The sequence below is a fragment of the Quercus robur genome, chromosome 5 (assembly GCF_932294415.1).
Source record: "Quercus robur chromosome 5, dhQueRobu3.1, whole genome shotgun sequence".
NCBI classification, from domain to species: domain Eukaryota; kingdom Viridiplantae; phylum Streptophyta; class Magnoliopsida; order Fagales; family Fagaceae; genus Quercus; species Quercus robur.
Window position 1 is genome coordinate 76,331,473 of NC_065538.1, and position 19,800 is coordinate 76,351,272.

General features: G+C 35.4%; 2 protein-coding genes across 2 annotated transcripts; both read right to left on the reverse strand.

The window, feature by feature from the left end:
• Nucleotides 1-407: 407 nt before the first annotated feature.
• Nucleotides 408-1,121, reverse strand: LOC126727152 (uncharacterized). Its single transcript, XM_050432685.1, has 2 exons — nucleotides 944-1,121; nucleotides 408-839 (listed from the first exon to the last, which is right to left on the reverse strand). The coding sequence occupies exons 1-2, from the start codon at nucleotides 1,064-1,066 to the stop codon at nucleotides 543-545; spliced, it is 420 nt and encodes a 139-aa protein (XP_050288642.1). The 5' UTR covers nucleotides 1,067-1,121; the 3' UTR covers nucleotides 408-542.
• Nucleotides 1,122-11,834: 10,713 nt separating this feature from the next.
• Nucleotides 11,835-19,441, reverse strand: LOC126727150 (F-box/FBD/LRR-repeat protein At5g56420-like). The gene is made up of 4 exons (XM_050432683.1): nucleotides 19,274-19,441; nucleotides 17,815-18,767; nucleotides 12,551-12,712; nucleotides 11,835-12,446 (listed from the first exon to the last, which is right to left on the reverse strand). Exons 2-4 carry the CDS (start codon nucleotides 18,751-18,753, stop codon nucleotides 12,162-12,164), a joined length of 1,386 nt encoding a protein of 461 aa, XP_050288640.1. The 5' UTR covers nucleotides 18,754-18,767; nucleotides 19,274-19,441; the 3' UTR covers nucleotides 11,835-12,161.
• Nucleotides 19,442-19,800: the final 359 nt, after the last annotated feature.

A 19,800-nucleotide genomic window follows, 5' to 3' on the forward strand; every position in this document is an offset into this window, starting at 1 on the left:
TGACTAATCTCCTACTAAGCCGCACACCAAATAATATCTATTTATCTCTTTCTCTTAAAAAGAATATATAAAATTAAAATTTAGATTACAACTGTACTTAACTACGCATAGTCATATATCTAAGTTAAAGTAAGTTCCTTTTGATTCAACTATAATATTCAACTTTTTATTTGAAATTAACCTTAATTTAGCTAGTATTATTCATCAATTTTTGTATTTACATCAAATTAGTCTTAAACAATGCAGTGCTGACTGTACTACACATATTATTTAATTAATATTTACATATAAAAAGGCCCTATATAAAATTTTTGTAGACCCCAAATTTTGTTGGGCCGGCCCTGACTGTACTACACATATATTGAGTGTAAGCTTATAGCTTGTACAATTCAAAACTATATTATCAATTAACAAAAAAGATCATTACATAATATCAAGTTACATAGGTACGTATAAGGCCAAGACAGAAAAAAAGGGAATTTAGTTTTTGAAGTTCGAAGTATAACAAAATAGGAATTAATGGCTTTTGTGGAGGTAAAAGTTCAAGAAAGGTTCAAATCAAAAACCAATTCACAATGTTTTGACCCTCTGGGTAGCTTCAATAACTGTTCATGAACCTTCTTCAGATTCTTTAAGTCCTTTGCAAAATGATTTGAACAAGTTATGACCATTTTGTCCAAGACCACTGCATTCTTGAGCAAACTCTTTACAGCAGATAGCTCCTCCTCGTCTCCCTCATAATCATAGACTTTGATGCAATTGAGCTGTGACAAGAAACATGGAGGCACTGGATCCAGTATTCTATCATTTCTTTCAAAATCTGAGGACAGGCTGATCCCCTAAATTATCATTACAAAGTGAATGTTTAAACCATCATGGGAAATCAGAAAAATAATATAGAACACATACAGGATAATAAACAATGCAGTGCTGGTGAAGTTACCTCACTAAATACCATTGTCTTAAGACGGGGAGATTTTTGCAATATCTTCAACAGTGCTACACCGTTGAGATTAACTGACCATTCTTCCAATACCAAATACTCCAAATTATTGAAGATGGGCATATGAGGTAGGAGTTCTACAACTTCCACTGCATATGTTAAAAGCTGTGGACAACAATGCATCATAATTAAGAGACTTTCTGTGGCAGGAATATAAGAAGGCAATTGCAATTATAAAAGCGTGCAAATATGGATGCTTGATTAATGAATATGAGATAAGCAACAAGAAGATTAAAAACAAAAACTTAAGGTATCAGAGCAAACACCCACTGATGCCTTTCCTTGGGAGTGTATATGGCGTACTAAGGTGCCTAAACGGGTGTCTTTCTTCTTATGGACAGCAGCTAATGATAGGATACTCACCATTGACAACCTTATTAAGAAATATCAGTTTTTGGTTAATAGATGTTGTTTATGTTACTACGATGGGGAATCAGTGAACCACCTTCTTCTTCACTGTAAGTTCTCTCATGCCTTATGGTGTGAAGTTTTTGCAGTGTTTGGGATTCAATGGGTAATGCCAAGGTCAGTGAACTCTTTTTTCTTTATTTGGAGACACTGATTTGGAAAGCATCGTTCAAACATTTGGAATATGGTCTCGGCTTGTATAATGTGGTTAGTCTGGCAGGAACGGAATGCCGGCATTTTTGAAGATAAGGCGAGAACTTTGGAACATCTAAAATGTTCAAATTTTTCGAACTCTGTTTCTTTGGGCTCGTGTTTGGGGGTGGACAAACTGTACTGCTGTATCTGATTCTTTAGTTTCCATTTCCTGTAGCTCTTGATCTTCTTGTATTTGTTTCATTGTTCAAAGTGTTCACCATCGTGAACATGATGTTCAATTTTTTTCAATAAAAGTTTTATTACTTATCAAAAAAAAAAAAAAAAAAGTAATCTCCAATCATTTACTAATGTAGGTATTTGGCTCAGGTTGTAAGATATTGGATGAGGTCAGGAATGATAGGTCATTCATTTAGCATATGGATCCATATAACTGTAGTTCAAATTGTCAGAAAAGCTGTTTCTGTTCTATAGCTTTACCAGACTAGGAAATACCTATCTTACTCTTTTGTATATATTGTCAAATGTATCAACAGAGAACTGCTAATACTTTAACAGCCTTTTTCCAATAGTAGTCTAAGACATTTATATCAGAGCCATTAGAGTCAATTGCTCACCATTCTTCTTGATGACCAGCTTAACCCTTGTTAATGACTACCACTACTTAATCTTCCACACCCCAGTATCCCTACCTGTCAACTTTGAACATTGGGAACTACGTATCCCTTAGCCACATTTATTCTTTTCCTCTATTATATTTTATCTAAAGTCATTCTTACTATTACTTAATGGACATGCTTTTTTTTTTATTCCTTTCACTAATTTTATTTTTGGTCAAACTCTACCTTTTTTTCATTCTTTCAACTTGGATCAACTACTCTTTTAGACCGGTGCATTAGTCACTCTCCTCTAAAAATGATCAAACCATTTCAAGCCACTCTCCCTCATATTTTCATCAATAAGAGCTACCCTTATCTTAAAGTGGATTTCCTCATTTCGAATCCTATCTTTTCAAGTATTTTTAATTTTTTACTTATTCATCTTAACATTCTCGTTTCACTACACTTATTTTGTGAATATGTTGCAACTTAACAGCCCAACATTACATTTGCTACCATAGAGAATAATTGGTTATATAGCAATCTTATAAAAATTTCCTTTTAACTTAATTCTATGATCGAACAATACTCCTGATACACTTCTCCACTTACCCTGATACACTTCTCCACTTACCTTGCTCTTATCCGATGATTCACATCCTCTTCAATCTCCCCATCTTTATGAATTGTTGATCCAAAATATAGTATGAATTGTTGATCCAAGATATAGGTAGTTGTTGCTGTTTAGTATCTCTTCACCATCAATTCTTGCCGCTCCTTCGTTTCTATTTCACTTTTACTAAACTTACATTCCATGTACTGTGTTTTAGTGCTACTTAATTAAAAGCCTTTAGATTATAGAGCATCTTGCCAAATTTCTGACTTGGCATTAACTCCATTTCTAGTTTAATCCACTAAAAACTATATCATCTACAAAAAATATAGATGAAGGGACTTTCCCTTGGATCAATTTAGTTAGTTCATCTATCACTAGTGCAAAGAGATAATGCCATGTTAGAAAGGCAAATAAAAACTAAAAATTCTCATCATTCATCTAATTTGCTTAACCATCAATTTTATTGATCTAAAATTCCAACTCAACTCAAAATATACATGTAATAAATTTATAGTTGATCTATTTTCAAATTTTGGAAATTCCATTATAAATATGGATTGCCTTGTAATGTGTTATAAATCAAGTGAATTAAAGATATAGCCATTTGACTTTTGATGTTGTAAATGTAGGTCTTAATGACTGCACCATTATAATCTCTTTTGTTCTTCCTTTCTGAATTTCTCTTTTATGTTCAATAATATTCCAAGTTTTAAAAGGTATATTGAACTTTTATATGGGATTTTGGCTTAGATACCAACAAAGGCAGTGGCTTGTAAGCAAAGTTAAGAAAAAAATTGATTACTATATGATGAAATGTTTGTTCAAGTGTTAAACATAGTGTTTAAACTTAGGTAAGTTTTATTCGCATATAATTAATTGTTCAGGACTCAGGGTCAAGATTCCTCATGTGATAAAATTTCCTCATCCATAAGAATATGCTTCAAACATGCATCACGAGATTCAAAACTCAACAAACATGAAAGCACAAAATGCTATTCTGACATTGGCCTCAACCTTTAATCAGTTACCTTTTCCAATTTAATGTAAATGATACATAATTACGCAAGCAATGCAAAGTACGCTAGTTCTAATAGCATCTTTTGTTGGAAGTAAGGATAGGATGTATCGAAGAATCTCCTCCGGTAAATTATGTAAGCATTTGATTTTCCTGTCAACATCTTCTCGTTCATCGTTTAGCTTCTGCCTTTTGGGTTGTTGAGTAAGACCACTTTCATCCATAGTTTGAACAATTCCTTTAATATAATAAATACAATATTAAGAACATAGTGAGATACAAATAGTCAGCCAAAAATATAAGTTTTTTATAAGTTACTTCACAAACATATAACCAACCTTAACTAATCTGTCGAGAATCCATAACCGACCCCAAAATTTTGGGACTAAGGCTTTGTTTGTTGTTGTTGTAGCTATGAACATGAACTATTCCAGAAAGTATAATGTTTACATTTCTAACTTATTACCCCATTAAATTTTCCATTACTACCCCCATTGACTAGACAGACCTATGCAAAATCACCCCATTAAATTTTCCATTATTTTTTCCTACTGGGTCTTGTTTACATTTCTAACATTATTACCAAAATCAAGAAAAGAACAGATATTCCAAAAAAAAAAAACCATGTATTTTGATTGTTACAAATTTTGATTGAAAACTTCCATGCATTAAGAACACAAGATAATCATTTGTAAAAAAGACTCTCTCTCATTGAATGAAAAATGAATACAAAAATGAATGAAAATCAATTACCATATCACTCTACCTATCCTTATATACACAGTTATGTACAAAAAAACAGAGTAACTACCTCTCCGGATTTTATGGTGAGAATTATTACAGCTATGCATTACAGCTAATCACTACAGCTAAGCACTACCTAGCTATGACACGTGTACATCCACTTGGCATCATTCCTTGTATAGAGTGTATGATCTGATCGTGATAAGGAATGGACTCCAACAACTCTTCTAAGTCTTCATCACTTAGGCTTGTATCTCTGTTTTGCTTCTGATACTGAGATGCACCATGTAATGCATTCAATTGCAGGCTTCCCTGCTCCTGTGATGCACACTGAGCTGCTCCCTGATGCACACTACCCTGCAACTCCCCTTGACATTTAGCATTACTTTTAACACTCCCCCTCAAGAGCAAAGCTCTTGCTTCTCTATTATCCTTAGTATATTCTGGAAATTGAATCTTATGACTAAAAATATCAATCACTCCCAGTTTTGACAATAACCTCATAAAACTTTCAACTCCAAGTGCCTTTGTAAATATATCAGCTAACTGATTTCGTGTGGATACATAGAAGGTTTTAAGTGTGCCATCCAAGATCTTATTCCTCACTATATGGCAGTCAGCTTCAATGTGCTTTGACCTTTCATGAAAAACCGGATTTGCTGAGATATGTAATGCTGCCTGGTTGTCACAGTACATCAAGGCTGGTTTATCATGTGGTATGTGTAAATCCCTCAACAAATACAATAACCAAGTGATTTCACAAGAGGTTGTGGCCATAGACCTATACTCTGCTTCAGCAGAGGATCTTGAAACTACATCTTGTTTTTTTGACCTCCAAGAGATTAGAGCATCACCTAAAAAAACACAATAACCAGTTAGGGACTTCCTGGTGTCAGGGCAGCCTGCCCAATCTGCATCACAGAAGGTTTTCAGCTGCAAATCTGACTCTACAGGGAAAAATACTCCTTGACCAGGTGTGCCTTTGAGGTATTGAAGGATCCTGGTCGCTGCTCTCATATGTGGAACCCTTGGTTGTGCCAAGAATTGGCTAAGCCTATGTACTGAATAGGTTATATCTGGTCTGCTCAAAGTTAAGTACATTAATTTCCCAATTAATCTTCTAAACTGCCCAGCATCTTTAAGCAACTCTCCATCACCTTTGGATAGCTTTAGTTGCTGCTCCATTGGTGTTCTAGCTGGTTTGCAACCAATCATACCAGCTTCCTTAAGAATATCAAGAGCATACTTCCTTTGATTAATACTAATTCCTTTGGGGCTTCTAGCAATTTCAAGTCCTAGAAAATATTTGAGTGAACCAAGGTCCTTGATTCCAAACTTCTGATCTAGCAACTTCTTCAACCTGTCAACACAAGCTGAATCATTGCCTGTAATGACCATGTCATCTACATAGATCAGCAATGCAGTGAATTGAGAACCATTAGAGTGAACAAATAAGGAGTGATCTGCCTGTGATTGGACAAAACCAAGAGTTAAGATTGTGGCAGAAAGCTTGGCATTCCATTGCCTGGAAGCTTGCTTGAGACCATAAAGAGACTTAACAAGCTTGCACACCATAGGACTTGTTGTAACAGAAACAGAATCAGAACTGGACTCCCCCTTTTTGTGATAACCAGGTGGCAAGGCCATATAAACTTCTTCATCAAGATCACCATGGAGAAAGGCATTATTGATGTCAAGTTGATGTAATGGCCATCCTTTGGCTGAAGCTAAGGCAATAAGAACCCTTACAGAAACTGTTTTGGCAACAGGAGAAAAAGTCTCTAAGAAATCAAGACCCTCTCTTTGTGTATAACCTTTAGCAACTAGCCTAGCCTTATACCTATCCACACTGCCATCAGCATGCAATTTGATCCTATACACCCATTTGCATCCAATGGGTTTCTTACCAAGAGGCAAGGGAGTTAAAACCCAAGTCTTAGTGGCTTCTAGGGCTTGAATCTCTTTGTCCATAGCCTCTCTCCACAAAGGATCAAGAACAGCCTGAGAGAAATATTGAGGAGTTAAAGGACCCCCATTAACATTCATTAAGTAGGATTTGTACACAGGAACCAAATGGAAATATGTCAAGCAAGCTGAAATGTCATAAGGTGAGCCCGATGGATGAGAAGTGGCAACTGTGCTTGGTGATGCAAGTGCTGTAGTACAAGCATAATCTTGCAAATACACTGGAGTTTTATGAACTCTAGTAGACTTTCTGATTGGTGGTGGATCTGCAAGGGGGTTAGTAACAACAATAGGAACAGATTCTGACAAGGCAATGGAATCATTAGACAAAACATCATGAGGAGAAGAGTCTGAAATGGGTTCATTGACACAAGGATGAGCAGACATGGGAAAAGACTCTGAAGAATCAAGTGGTGCATCAGGTATGCTAACAGGAGTGACAAATGTACCCAAATCACCTTCAGTAGTAGTATCAACCCCAAGAATAAAAGGATCTGTGAAATCAGAAGCTGAAGTAGAAAAAGGAAAAACATTTTCATGGAAAATCACATCTCTAGAAGTGAAAATAGTATTAGTGGTCAAATCCAAAACATTATAACCTTTAACACCAAAAGGATATCCTAAGAAAATACATTTCCTAGCTCTAGGATCAAACTTAGACCTATGATTTGAAAGAGTAGAGGCATAACAAAGACACCCAAACACTCTCAAATGATCATAAGTTGGCTTAAAACCAAAAAGCACCTCAAAAGGAGTTTTATTTGACAAAACTGAAGAAGGAGTTCTATTTATCAAGTAAACAGCAGTCAAGATGCAATGCCCCCAAAATTTCAAAGGAATATTAGACTGAAATTTGAGAGCCCTTGCCACATTCAAAATATGTTGGTGTTTTCTTTCAACAATGGCATTTTGTTGAGGGGTTTGAACACAACTAAGTTGATGTAGTATGCCTTTTTTAGAAAAAAAATCAGACATGATGAATTCAGTACCATTATCTGTTCTAATGGTTTTAATCTTCTTAGAAAACTGTGTTTCAACCATAGTGCAAAATTGCTCTAAAGTGGATTGTGTTTGAGACTTATTCTTGAGTAAATAAACCCAAGTACACCTTGAGCAATCATCCACAATGGTTAAAAAAAACTTGCAGCCAGCAACAGTAGGAACAGAAAAAGGACCCCACAAATCACAATGAATCAAATCAAAACATTCATTTGAAACATGAGTACTTATAGTAAAGGGCAGCCGTTTCTGCTTGGCCAATGGACAAATGTCACAATTGAACACTTTATTAGCATTGTCAATATGTACATTAGTGTTCCTTATCAAAGCCAACTTGGCATTTGACAAATGCCCTAATCTAGAATGCCAAATATCTGGCTGAACAACAGTATTAACAACAGAATTAACAAAACCAGCTGAAGAAAAACAAGTTGATGAGGTTGATACACTTGCTTGCAGTAGATAAAGGCCTTTGACCTCCCTACCCAGACCAATGGTGCTCCAATGAGCAAGGTCCTGGATGAAACACATGTTGCCAAAGAAAATTAGACAACATAGAGTGGTTTTAGACAATTGACTAACAGAAAGAAGATTAAAACTGAATGATGGAACACATAAGACATTGGTAAGAATGAGGTTTTCTGAAATTTTAACAGTTCCCACATGTGTGACTAAGGCTGTTTCACCATTAGGCAAATTAACAAAGGTGTTTACAGTAGCTATAACAGTAGTAAAACATGATAAAGAATGCACCATGTGGTCTGTTGCTCCTGTGTCAATCACCCAATCTGAACTGTTAAAGGCATTCCTATCTACAATATTGGCTGAAAAAACTGAATGCTTTAGACTAGGAAGAAAAGGTACATTAGAGTGTATACCTGACATAAAGGCAACGTTGGTATTGAGATTGGGTGAAGCAGAAGTACCCACCACATCAGATGCCATACCAGTCAGCCCTTCCACACCAGTATACATGCAAGAAGAACTTACACTTGCTGCATGAGAAGCATCCCCAAAACCAGCTCCTGAATTAGTGCTTCCAGAGTTGAGAAAGGCTAGAAGTTGCTCACATTGTGTCTTGGAAATAGGGCATTGATTTGTGACAACCATGGCTTTGTCTGCACCATTGACAGAATTACATGATGCTTGATTGGCACCAGACTTCCCTTTAGGCTTGTAACCAGGAGGGTACCCATGCAACTTATAGCATTTATCAATTGTATGCCCTTGCATATTGCAATGTGTGCAAAAAGGCCTCTCCTTCTTACCATTTCCTTTATTCCAATTAGAATTGGAGTTTCCTTTGGAATTGGTGTACATAGCCATAGTATCTGACTGAGAGGATCCAGCAGCTCCATGACCAATATGCTTGTGAGATTCTTCTTGAAGCACCAAGGAGTAAACTCTGCTCATTGAAGGGAATGGTTCTAACATGAGAATTTGACTTCTTAGAGTCTCATAATTCTCATTCAAGCCCATCAAGAACCTCATGACATAGGCCTTGTCATGCGAAGCATTCAAGATCTTCATTGCTCCACAAGAACATTCAGGAAGAGGCTCAAAATTCAACAATTGATCCCACAATCGTTTGAACTTTGTGTAATACTCAGTGACTGACATGTGATTCTGAGACATGTGAGAAATTTCCCTCTGTAAATCATACACCTTAGGACCATTACCTTGTGAAAACACATGCTGCAACTCAAGCCACATCTCTCTTGCTGTTTCGCAATACATGATGTTGCTAGATACATCAACGTGCATAGAATTGATCAACCATGAAAGAACCATGGTATTGCAGCTTTCCCAATCCTCATACAGAGGTGAATCAACATCTGGCTTCTGAATCTTTCCATTGATAAAACCAATTTTCTTCTTGGCAGTGAGAGCAAGAACCATTGCTCTGGACCAAGACTGATAGTTGCGCATTCCAAGCAGTGGCTGAGTGACAAGTATGTTTCCTGGATTTTCATTGGAACTGAGAAAGTACGGATTAGGAGCATTAGAATTCCCATTGGAATTTGCATTTGCATGCGTGGATTGTGTGTTGTGTGAATTTGAGGGAACATCAGTTTCTGAGGACGCCATTGAAGGACCTCGAAGCTGAGAGAAGCAATTGAAAGAGAGAAGATTCTAGAGAAAATATTTGAGCTCTGATACCATGTAAAAAAGACTCTCTCTCATTGAATGAAAAATGAATACAAAAATGAATGAAAATCAATTACCATATCACTCTACCTATCCTTATATACACAGTTATGTACAAAAAAACAGAGTAACTACCTCTCCGGATTTTATGGTGAGAATTATTACAGCTATGCATTACAGCTAATCACTACAGCTAAGCACTACCTAGCTATGACACGTGTACATCCACTTGGCATCATTCCTTGTATAGAGTGTATGATCTGATCGTGATAAGGAATGGACTCCAACAACTCTTCTAAGTCTTCATCACTTAGGCTTGTATCTCTGTTTTGCTTCTGATACTGAGATGCACCATGTAATGCATTCAATTGCAGGCTTCCCTGCTCCTGTGATGCACACTGAGCTGCTCCCTGATGCACACTACCCTGCAACTCCCCTTGACATTTAGCATTACTTTTAACATCATTGAACAAGAACTATGATACCAGTATATAAAGATGGTAAAGAAATGGGTAGATGATTACCGTTTGTGCCACTGGTGGAGTGGCGATTCAGTGTTTGATGTGAGAAAAGAAAGCAGAGGGTTTTTGGGTTGTTGGGAAACAAGGTAAAGAATTCCCTCCAAATTGACGGTGAAATGGGTTTTTAAAACGACAGCGTTTGGGGGAGAAGATGTGAGTGACCTGGGGCTTGTCAAAATTGGCTGACAATTCAGGCCCACATGGATTTTATTCACTCAATTACAGGATGATTCAGTTGTTGTCTCCTTCTTTTTTTGCCTGAATAATATATGTTAATTATTATTTTTTTAATAAGTAAATAGTGAGAGAAGTGGAAGAAGGGTTCAAACCACAAATATGAGGTGCTTTAAAGGATGTTATTATTGTTGGGCTATCACATATATGCATTATATTATGGCAAAATTTGAAACAGTCCAAACAAAAAATAAATACAACATGATCTAGCTTTTTAAATTATCATCAATAATAACTTATTGGGGAGGAAAAAAAATATTTTTTTTAGGGATACTAGGGGGAATTAATTATCCTATATAGTTATCCAGAATGTGGGGAATGACTTTTTAGAGATGCTATTTATGATTGCATGGAGTATGTGGCATAATCGAAATGCAACTCGACATGGGAGCCCACAACAATTTGCGAATTTGGTAGTGCAAAGAGCTCGGGTGTTGCTGGATAAATTTCAAACAGCAAACCACTCTATTTCTTAGTCGAAGGAAGATGTGCAGGAAATCTGGGCAGCTCTTATTGCACCTAGCTACGAGGTGAATGTGGATGGGGCGGTTTTTAGTCAATCTTGCCAAGCTGGGTGGGTGTTGTGATCTGAGACTATGAAGGAGAGGTAATAGCAACTTTAAGCAAACAAATTCACCAGCCGTTGGGACCCTTGGAGATTGAAGCAAAAGCTATGGAGGTTGGAGATTCGTTTGCTTGGGATGTGGGTATAAGGGAAGTGATCTTTGAATGTGACTCCGAGATTGTATCTAATGCTCTTTTGGGGTTATGTACACCACCTATGATTATCTCAAATATCTTCGCCAAGGTATCTCTTAAGTTTTAGGATTTTCAATTAGCTCAAGTGTCTCATGTTAGGTGTCAAGGCAATAGGTCAGCTCATATATTGGCAAAGCATGCCAAAGATATAGTCAATAGTGATAATTTTGTAACATGGATAGAAGAAAATTCATCGCTGATTGAGTCAGCTATTACTCATGATGTATTGAATTTATCTTCGTTTTAATTAAATTACAAGTTTCTTACCAAAAAAAACTTATATGCATATGTCTCTCACAATATGTGGGTTCTACATGTGTATATACCCAAATTGCCAAACTGCCTAACCAGGAAGATCCCTAGCTGCACAGACAAAGACAATGTTGCCTAAACGGTCACTGCATTCTCAGCAAGCCTAAAACTCTAGCGTCAATATTCAACATAAAGCAGTAATAGAAAGAAGAATTTTAAAGAACTGATTTATAGGTATTCCCATATCACATAGATCTCACTACATGTGCATGGAGGCTACTTATTGTTACTATAATAGTGTGCCCTCTCAAATGGGAGTTCATTTGTCATATCTTCATGCTAATAACCAGTAGCCTAAATTGAACCAAATATATTTTATCACCAATAATAAAAAGAAAGCTAGAAAGTCGAAAGGAAATTGTTCATAACTTCCTACTCATTACCCCATCTTCTCAATTAGACCATATGATAGTCATTTTCTTCCTTTTAGTAGCTAGAATTTATTCCATCTGTTTTAGCTTCATAACTAGTAGGTACTGTACTACACATATATTGAGTGTAAGCTTTTAGCTTGGACAATTCAAAACTATATTATCAATTAACAAAAAAGATCATTACATAATATCAAGTTACATAGGTACGTAGAAGGTCAAGACAGGAAAAAAGGGAATTTAGTTTTTGAAGTTTGAAGTATAACAAAATAGGAATTAATGGCTTTTCTGGAGGTAAAAGCTCAAGAAAGGTTCTAATCAAAAACCAATTCACAATGTTTTGACCCTCTGGGTAGCTTCAATAACTGTTCGTGAACCTTCTTCAGATTCTCTAAGTCCTTTGCAAAATGATGTGAACAAGTTATGACCATTTTGTCCAAGAACACTGCATTCTTGAGTAAAATCTTTACAGCAGATAGCTCCTCCTTGTCTCCCGTATAATCATAAACTTTAATGCAATTGAGCTGTGACAAGAAACATGGAGGCACTGGATCCAGTATTCTATCATTCCTTTCATCATCTGAGGATAGATTGATCACCTAAATTATCATTACAAAGTGAATGTTTTAACCATCACGGTAAATCAGAATAATAATACAGAACACATACATGATAATAAACAATGTAGTGCTAGTGAAATTACCCCATAAAATTCCATTTTCTTAAGACGCGGAGAGTTTTGCAATATCTTCAACAGTGCTACATTGTCAAGATTAACCAGCGATTCATCGAATCCCAAATACTCCAAGTTTTTGAAGATAGGCAGATGAGGTAGGAGTTCTACAACTTCTGCATATGTTAAAGCCTATGAACAGCAATGCATTATAATTAAAAGACTTTGTGTGGCAAGAATACAAGAAGATAACTGCATTTATAACAGCATGCAAATATGGATGCTTGATTAATGAATACGAGATAAGCAACAAGAAGAAAAAATTAGAATTAAACAAGAACTTAGGTAATTTCCAATCATGTACTGATGTAGGTATTTGGCACAAAGTGGTAAGGATTGGATGAGGTCAGGATAAGTCGTTCATTGAACGTATGAATAAGTTAGATAAGAATAAGGATGAGCATGAAGTTACTATATAACTATAGTTCAAATTGTCAGAAAAACTGTTTCTGTTCTACGGCTTTACCAGACTAGGAAATACTTATCTTACTCTTTTGTATATATTGTCAAATGTATCAACAGAGAACGGTTAATATTTTAACAGCCTTTTTCCAATAGTTGTCTAAGACTAAGACATTCATGATATCAGAGCCATTAGAGTCAATTGGTCACAATTCTTCTTGAAAATGAGCTTCAACCTTATTAACGGCTACTACTCCTTCATCTTCCACACCACAGTATCCTTACATGTCAACTTTGAATATTAGGAAATATTTATCCCTTAAGCTGACTCAAACAAATTTAAACAGTAACAACAAAGCCTTAGACCTAAAATTTAGGAGTCAGCTATGGATCCTTAACAAATTAGTTAGGATTGGCCATATGTATTCTTTTCTTCCATTCTATTTATCTAAAGTCGTACTCTTTGTTACTTCCTTAATTGACATATCATTTTTTATTACTTCTACTAATGTAATTTTTGGTCATACTTTACCTTTTATCGTTCCCTCAAAATAATCAAACCATCTCAAGTGACCCTCCTATCTTCCATCAACTAGGGTATACCTATCTTTAAGTGGATTTTCTCATCTTAAATCTTATTTTTTCGTGCATTTCCACTCTTATTTCAGCCACACTCTTATTTTATAAATATGTTGCTTCTTAACAGCCCAACATTTGGTACCATAGAGCACAGATGATCAACAGTCTTCTAAAATTTTCTCTTTAACTTAATAGGTATTCTTTTTTCTTTTCTTTTCTTTTTTTTTTGATAAATAACGGAATTGTATTAAAAGAGAAAAACCAGGTACACTGGGGGTGTACATGAAAAACAGTACATCAAACACTTAAACTACAAAGATCAAGCATTTCTAAAAAATTAGAAAAAGGAAAAAGATTAAAAGACGAACTCCACTCCAAAATAGACCGTTCCTTGCCTTAAAAACATCTTGAGTTCCGTTTTAGCCAAATACACCATAGGACACAATGAGGAATAGCCCTTCATGAATCAATGCTCCGATGCCCACCAAAGGAACCTTGCCAACTCAAAAATAAGTCAAAAACACTATGCGGCATAACCCAAAGGAGACCAAAAAGGGTCCACACCATAGACCATAACTCATAGGCAATAGGACAATGAAGAAGAAGATGATTCACTGATTCCTTACTCTTTTTACACATAGCACCAATCAATAATTGCAACACCCTTATACCATAAGTTCTCAAGAGTCAAAATCTTACCTAAAGCGGCAGTCCAAGAGAAGAAAGCAACCCTAGGAGGGATCTTTGAACGCCACACAAATTTCCAAGGGAAAGAAGTTATAGGAATAGAGGAAAGGTAGACATAGAATTCACTCACTTTAAAATACTTATTCCCAAATAGGTATTCTATGATCACACAATACTCCTATTGTGCTTCTCCACTTCATCCACTTTGTTTTTATCCTATGATTCACATCATCTTCAATTTTTCCATCTTTATTAATTATTAGTCCAAGATATTGAAAGTTGTCGCTCTTTAGTGTTTCTTGACCATCAAGTTCAGTTTCTACTTTTATTAAATTTACATTCCATGTACTATGTTTTAGTCCTTGATTGGAAGTCTTTAGATTCTAAAGCGTCTCGCCAAATTTCTAACTTGGCGTTAACTCTATTTCTAATTTCATTCATTAAAATTATATCATCTACAAAAAGCATAGACCAAGGGACTTCCTCTTGGATTGATTTAGTGAGTTCATCATGTAGAGTCATCATCTACTCTAGAGTATTAGGCCTAAAATTTTCCAATGTTTTGCATGTGTGACAATAGGTGAACAGTTCAAGACAAAGAAGTGCTCCTTTCTTGACTTTTCTTTTACCATTTTTTCTACTTTTTTAACTAGTTAGGCAAGTGAATTCAGGATGTTGTTTCCTTGCTTGTCTCCTTAGTGTGGTAGTTGTTCTCTATATAAGGCTAGCTACGGATTGTATCAATTCATCCAAGAAGTGAGTAGTATTCAAGAAGTGATATAGCTATCCAAGAATAAGTAGTGAGATAGTAAATAAGTGTAAGGAGAAAAGCAGTGAGTAAAAAATTAGGAGTACTAATGCATGTAGCAAAGTGAGTGCAATGTTATAAGCATAAATAAAACTTCTTTTTATTGATAACTCCTTTGTGTATTCTATTTGAGTGTGGTGAGATTTATCACAAAGTATTTGATAAGATATTTTCTTTTTTAATGTTAAATTTATTTTGCTAAGACTTTCACCATGGCAAATCTCTACACATACATCACCAGTGCAAAGAGATAACGCCACATTAGAAAGGCAAATAAAAACTAAAAATTATAATCATTCATCTAATTTGCTAGACCAAAAATCAAATGATTAAATAATTTTTTTTTTTTTTGATAAGTAATAAAGATGTATATTCAAAAAGCTACCTCATGCTAAAAGGCATAAGGCAGATCAAAGATTACAGAAAGAGAATAATAAAAGTTCAAAGAAAATACTAATTACAAAGGAGAGAACTAAGGAATATAGGGAGAGAATTACTAGAGGTGAGCCCCCAAACCCTAAACCAGTCAAAAAGGGAGCCAATGAAAGAAGCAAGCAGCTGGTCGTCAGAGCTTTCCTTGTCCTCAAACGCCCGCCAATTTCGCTCACTCCAAATACACTACATTATGCACAATGGAACTAAATTCCAAATGCTAGACGAGTTCTTTCCAAACCAATTCCACCAACCAAAAAAAGTATCTGCAACCGATCTTGACAAACCCATGAAATCCCAAAAGATCTAAAAACAAAACTCCACAACCAATAAGCCTTTCCACAATGAAGTAGCAGATGATCCACTGTCTCCCCATTACACCGACACATAATGCACCAGTCAACAAAATCAAAGCCTCTACCTTGTAGATTATTGCCTGTAAGAATCTTATCCCAAACTGCGATCCAAACAAAGAAAGAAACACGCCGAGGAGCCTTAACCCTCCAAATACCTTTCCAAGGAAAAACAATGGTTAAGAGACCTCATAACTTATTGTAAAACGAGCAGATATCAAAATCCCCATTCTTCATCAACTTCCATCTCATACGGTCTCCATTCTCAATTGGAGGTAAATTAGAACTCAAAGTACGAAGAAATTCATCCACAACACCCATCTCCAATCAATTGGTCTCTGAATGAAACGAACATCCCAGCTTCTCCGTTCCTCTATCCCCAATCTTTCAAGAGAAGAGGCCAGAAAGGCTTCTTTATTGGAAGCAATCCCAAACACAACCAGAAAGGTCAATTGGAGTGGTGAATCCCCACACCACTGATCTGTCCAAAACTTCACTCTATCCCCCACCCCTACCTCAAACTGAACATTTTTGCTAAAATCCACCCAACCCATTCTGATACTTCTCCATAAAATGAAAAACTTATTTGGAATTAAAGGGAATATGGGATCATTTTAATTTAGAAAGAAATTATTTGAAAGTATTGACACCTTCCACACATTGAAGATAAAATTAAGGAATCGATTGTCACAAGCCTAGGAGTAAATCAATGAATTGGAGAAATCAATTATATTGATAAGAAATTCAACTTCAAAATATACACGAAATTGATAATTGACTTATTTTCAAATTATGCAAATCTCATTATAAATATGGGTTCCCTTAAGGCTTATTATCAACACAGTGAATAAAAGAAGTCACCATCAGGCTTTTGGTGTTGTGGACGTAGGTCTTAGTGACCAAAAAATGTTAATCTCTTATGTTATTTCTTTCTCATATTTTCTTTATATTAATACTTCAAATTAGTTCATACCAAAATTTTCCTTTATTGACTAATTTTCTTGTACTCCCAAAAAAAAGTTTTATTTTTTTATATATAATTCCATAGTTGGGGGAGGAAGGATTGACCCCTAAACGTCTCTGTTGGAAATACGAGAAAGTGTCAGCTAGTTGAGTTACCAGACTCTTGACAAAAAAAAGTACAATAATTTCATAAGACAACTCCAAGCTTTGGGTTCAATTTCTGCAAGTTGTGTATTTCATCAAAGATTAATCCACAACTTGAGGGGTTATTGGAAAGTATCACTTTCTACCAAGTGAAGATGAAATCAAATGATTGATTGCTAGAAGTAAATCAAGGGGTTGGGGAAATCAATTATATTGATTTGAAATTCCAACTCAACCCAATAGATGTAATAAATTAATAGTTGACCTAGTTTCAAATTCCATTAGAAATATGGATTGCCATGTAATGTCTTATAAATCAAGTGAATGAAAGATAGTCCTTTGACTTTTGATGTTGTACATGTAGGTCATAATGACTGAACCATGTTAATCTCTTTTGTTCTTCCTTTCTTAATTTCTCTTTATGTTCAATAATATTCCAAAGTTTTGACAGGAATATTGAATTTTTAAATGGGAGTTTGGCTTAGATATACCCACAAAGGCAGTGGCTTGTAAGCAAAAGTTAAAACAGTTTTGAATATTATATGAAGAAATATTTTTGTTAAGTGTTAAAAAAAGTGTTTCAAGCTTAGGTAAGTTACTGCATATAATTAATTGGTCAGGATTCAAGACTCATTATGCGTGGTAAAATTTCCTCGTATGTAAGAATATTCTTCAAACATGTGTCACAAGACTCAGAACTCAACAAACATGAAAGCCCAAAATGCTATTCTGACATTAGCTTCAACCTTTAGTCGGTTACCTTTTTCCAATTTGATATAAATGATACATATTTGTGCAAGCAATTCATACAGTTAAAAATAAAAAACAAAAACAAGACAACCTTATAAAGAGAGAAGAAAGCATACCTCAAGAGCACAGTCTGTAAGTATTAGTTCTTTTACTCTATAGAACCCTGTAAGAAGAACATACATGCGGTGGGCAACTTGCCTTTGTCTCTGAAGAGACCAATCAACAAAAATTGATGCATCTACAAGTGAGGATGAGTTGTATACACGGTATTCATTGTAGAATTCACCCAAATAATAAAATACATTGAGACTAACTCCAGAAATCATGACCTGACAACCCTTTTCATCATTCTGATTTTCTGTATCTTCGGTTATGCCAATATAAAGAAGTTTTGGAGCAGAAATAATCACAACCTTAATATTCACCCAGTTGCAATACTCTAAGTCCAACTCCTCAAGGACTGGCAGTCCAGAAAAAAGCTTCTGGGTTAAGTACTCACTGGAAAATGTAACAAACCTAAAATTTAAGGTCTTGAGATTTGTGAAGCAAATTGTAGGAGGAAGTTTGAGGATACAAGGCATTTCAAGTTCTAACTCTGTCAGTGTCATACAAGTAAACAAGCTATGAGGCAATGAAAATGGTTCTCTGAAATTGCAAAGGCTAATATCCAGCTGTTGAACATTACGCCTTACTGCAGCAGAGATCCACGCACTTACATGAGATGCATCACGTAGCACATCACAATAGAGAGTGAATGTTTTTATATCAGAAGAGTCGCGAAGAAGAAGCACTCTTTCCACAAAATTCATGAAATGCTTTCTCTTAGCCAGCTCCGACCCTTTAAAATCAAGATTGGGAATGGAGGTCCAGAGGTATTCCCACCTCTTGCAAAGTACGCTAGTTCTAATAGCATCTTTTGTTGGAAGTAAGGATAGGATGTACCGAAGAATCTCCTCCGGTAAATTATGTAAGCATTTGATGTTCCTGTCAACAACGTCTAGTTCTTCATTTAGCTTCGGTTTTTTGGGTTGTTGAGTAAGACCACTTCCATCCATAGTTTGAACAATTCCTTTAATATACAAAATGCTTTATCAGATACAAGACCCAGAAACAGCTGCTATATTAAGAACATAGTGAGATGCAAAATAGCTAAAAACATAAGTTTTTTATAAGCTACTTCATAAACATATGGCAAACCCTAACTAATCTGTCGAGAATCCATAGCCAACCCCAAAATTTTGGATTTTGTTTTTATAGCTATAAACATGAGCTATTCCAACAAGTATAGCTTTTTGGAATCTTGACTAGACTGACCTATCATTATACAAAATCACCACCATTAAATAATTTAAATTTTCTTTTCCTTACTGGGTCTTGTTTACATTTCTAACATTATTACCAAAATCAAGAAAAGAACAGAAATTCCAAAACCATGTTTTTTTTTTTTTTTTTTAAATCTTTAGGCCAAATTTGGATCAATTGAAAACTTCAATGCACTAAGAACACAAGATAATCACCGAACAAGAACTATAATACTAGTATATAAAGATGGTAAAGAAATGGGTAGATAATTACCGTTTGTGGCACTGGCAGGAACCAAAACGACGTCGGTGGACTGGCGTTTCGGTGTTTGATGTGAGAAAAGACAGCAGAGAGGGTTTTTGGTTTGGTGGGAAACAAGGTAAAGAATTCCCTCCAAATTGACGGTGAAATGGGTTTTTAAAACGACAGCGTTTGGGGGAGAAGATGTGATGGACCTGGGCTAGTCATAGTCGGCTGACAATTCAGGCCCACTTGGAATTTTCTTTTTCTTTTATTTTTGATAGTAAGCCCGCTTGGATTTTATTCACTCAACCTAAGGATGATTCAGTTATTGTCTTTTTATTTTTTGGCTGAATGATATATGTTTTTTTTTTTGTTTTTTTGTTTTTTTAATAAGTAAATAGTAAAAGAAGAGTTCAAACCACAGATATGAAGTACTTTAAAGGATGTTATTATTGTTGGGCTATCACATATATGCATTTTGTTAAGGCAAAATTAGAAACAGTTCAAACAAAAAATGAATGCAACATGATCTAGCTTCTTCAATTATCATCAATAAT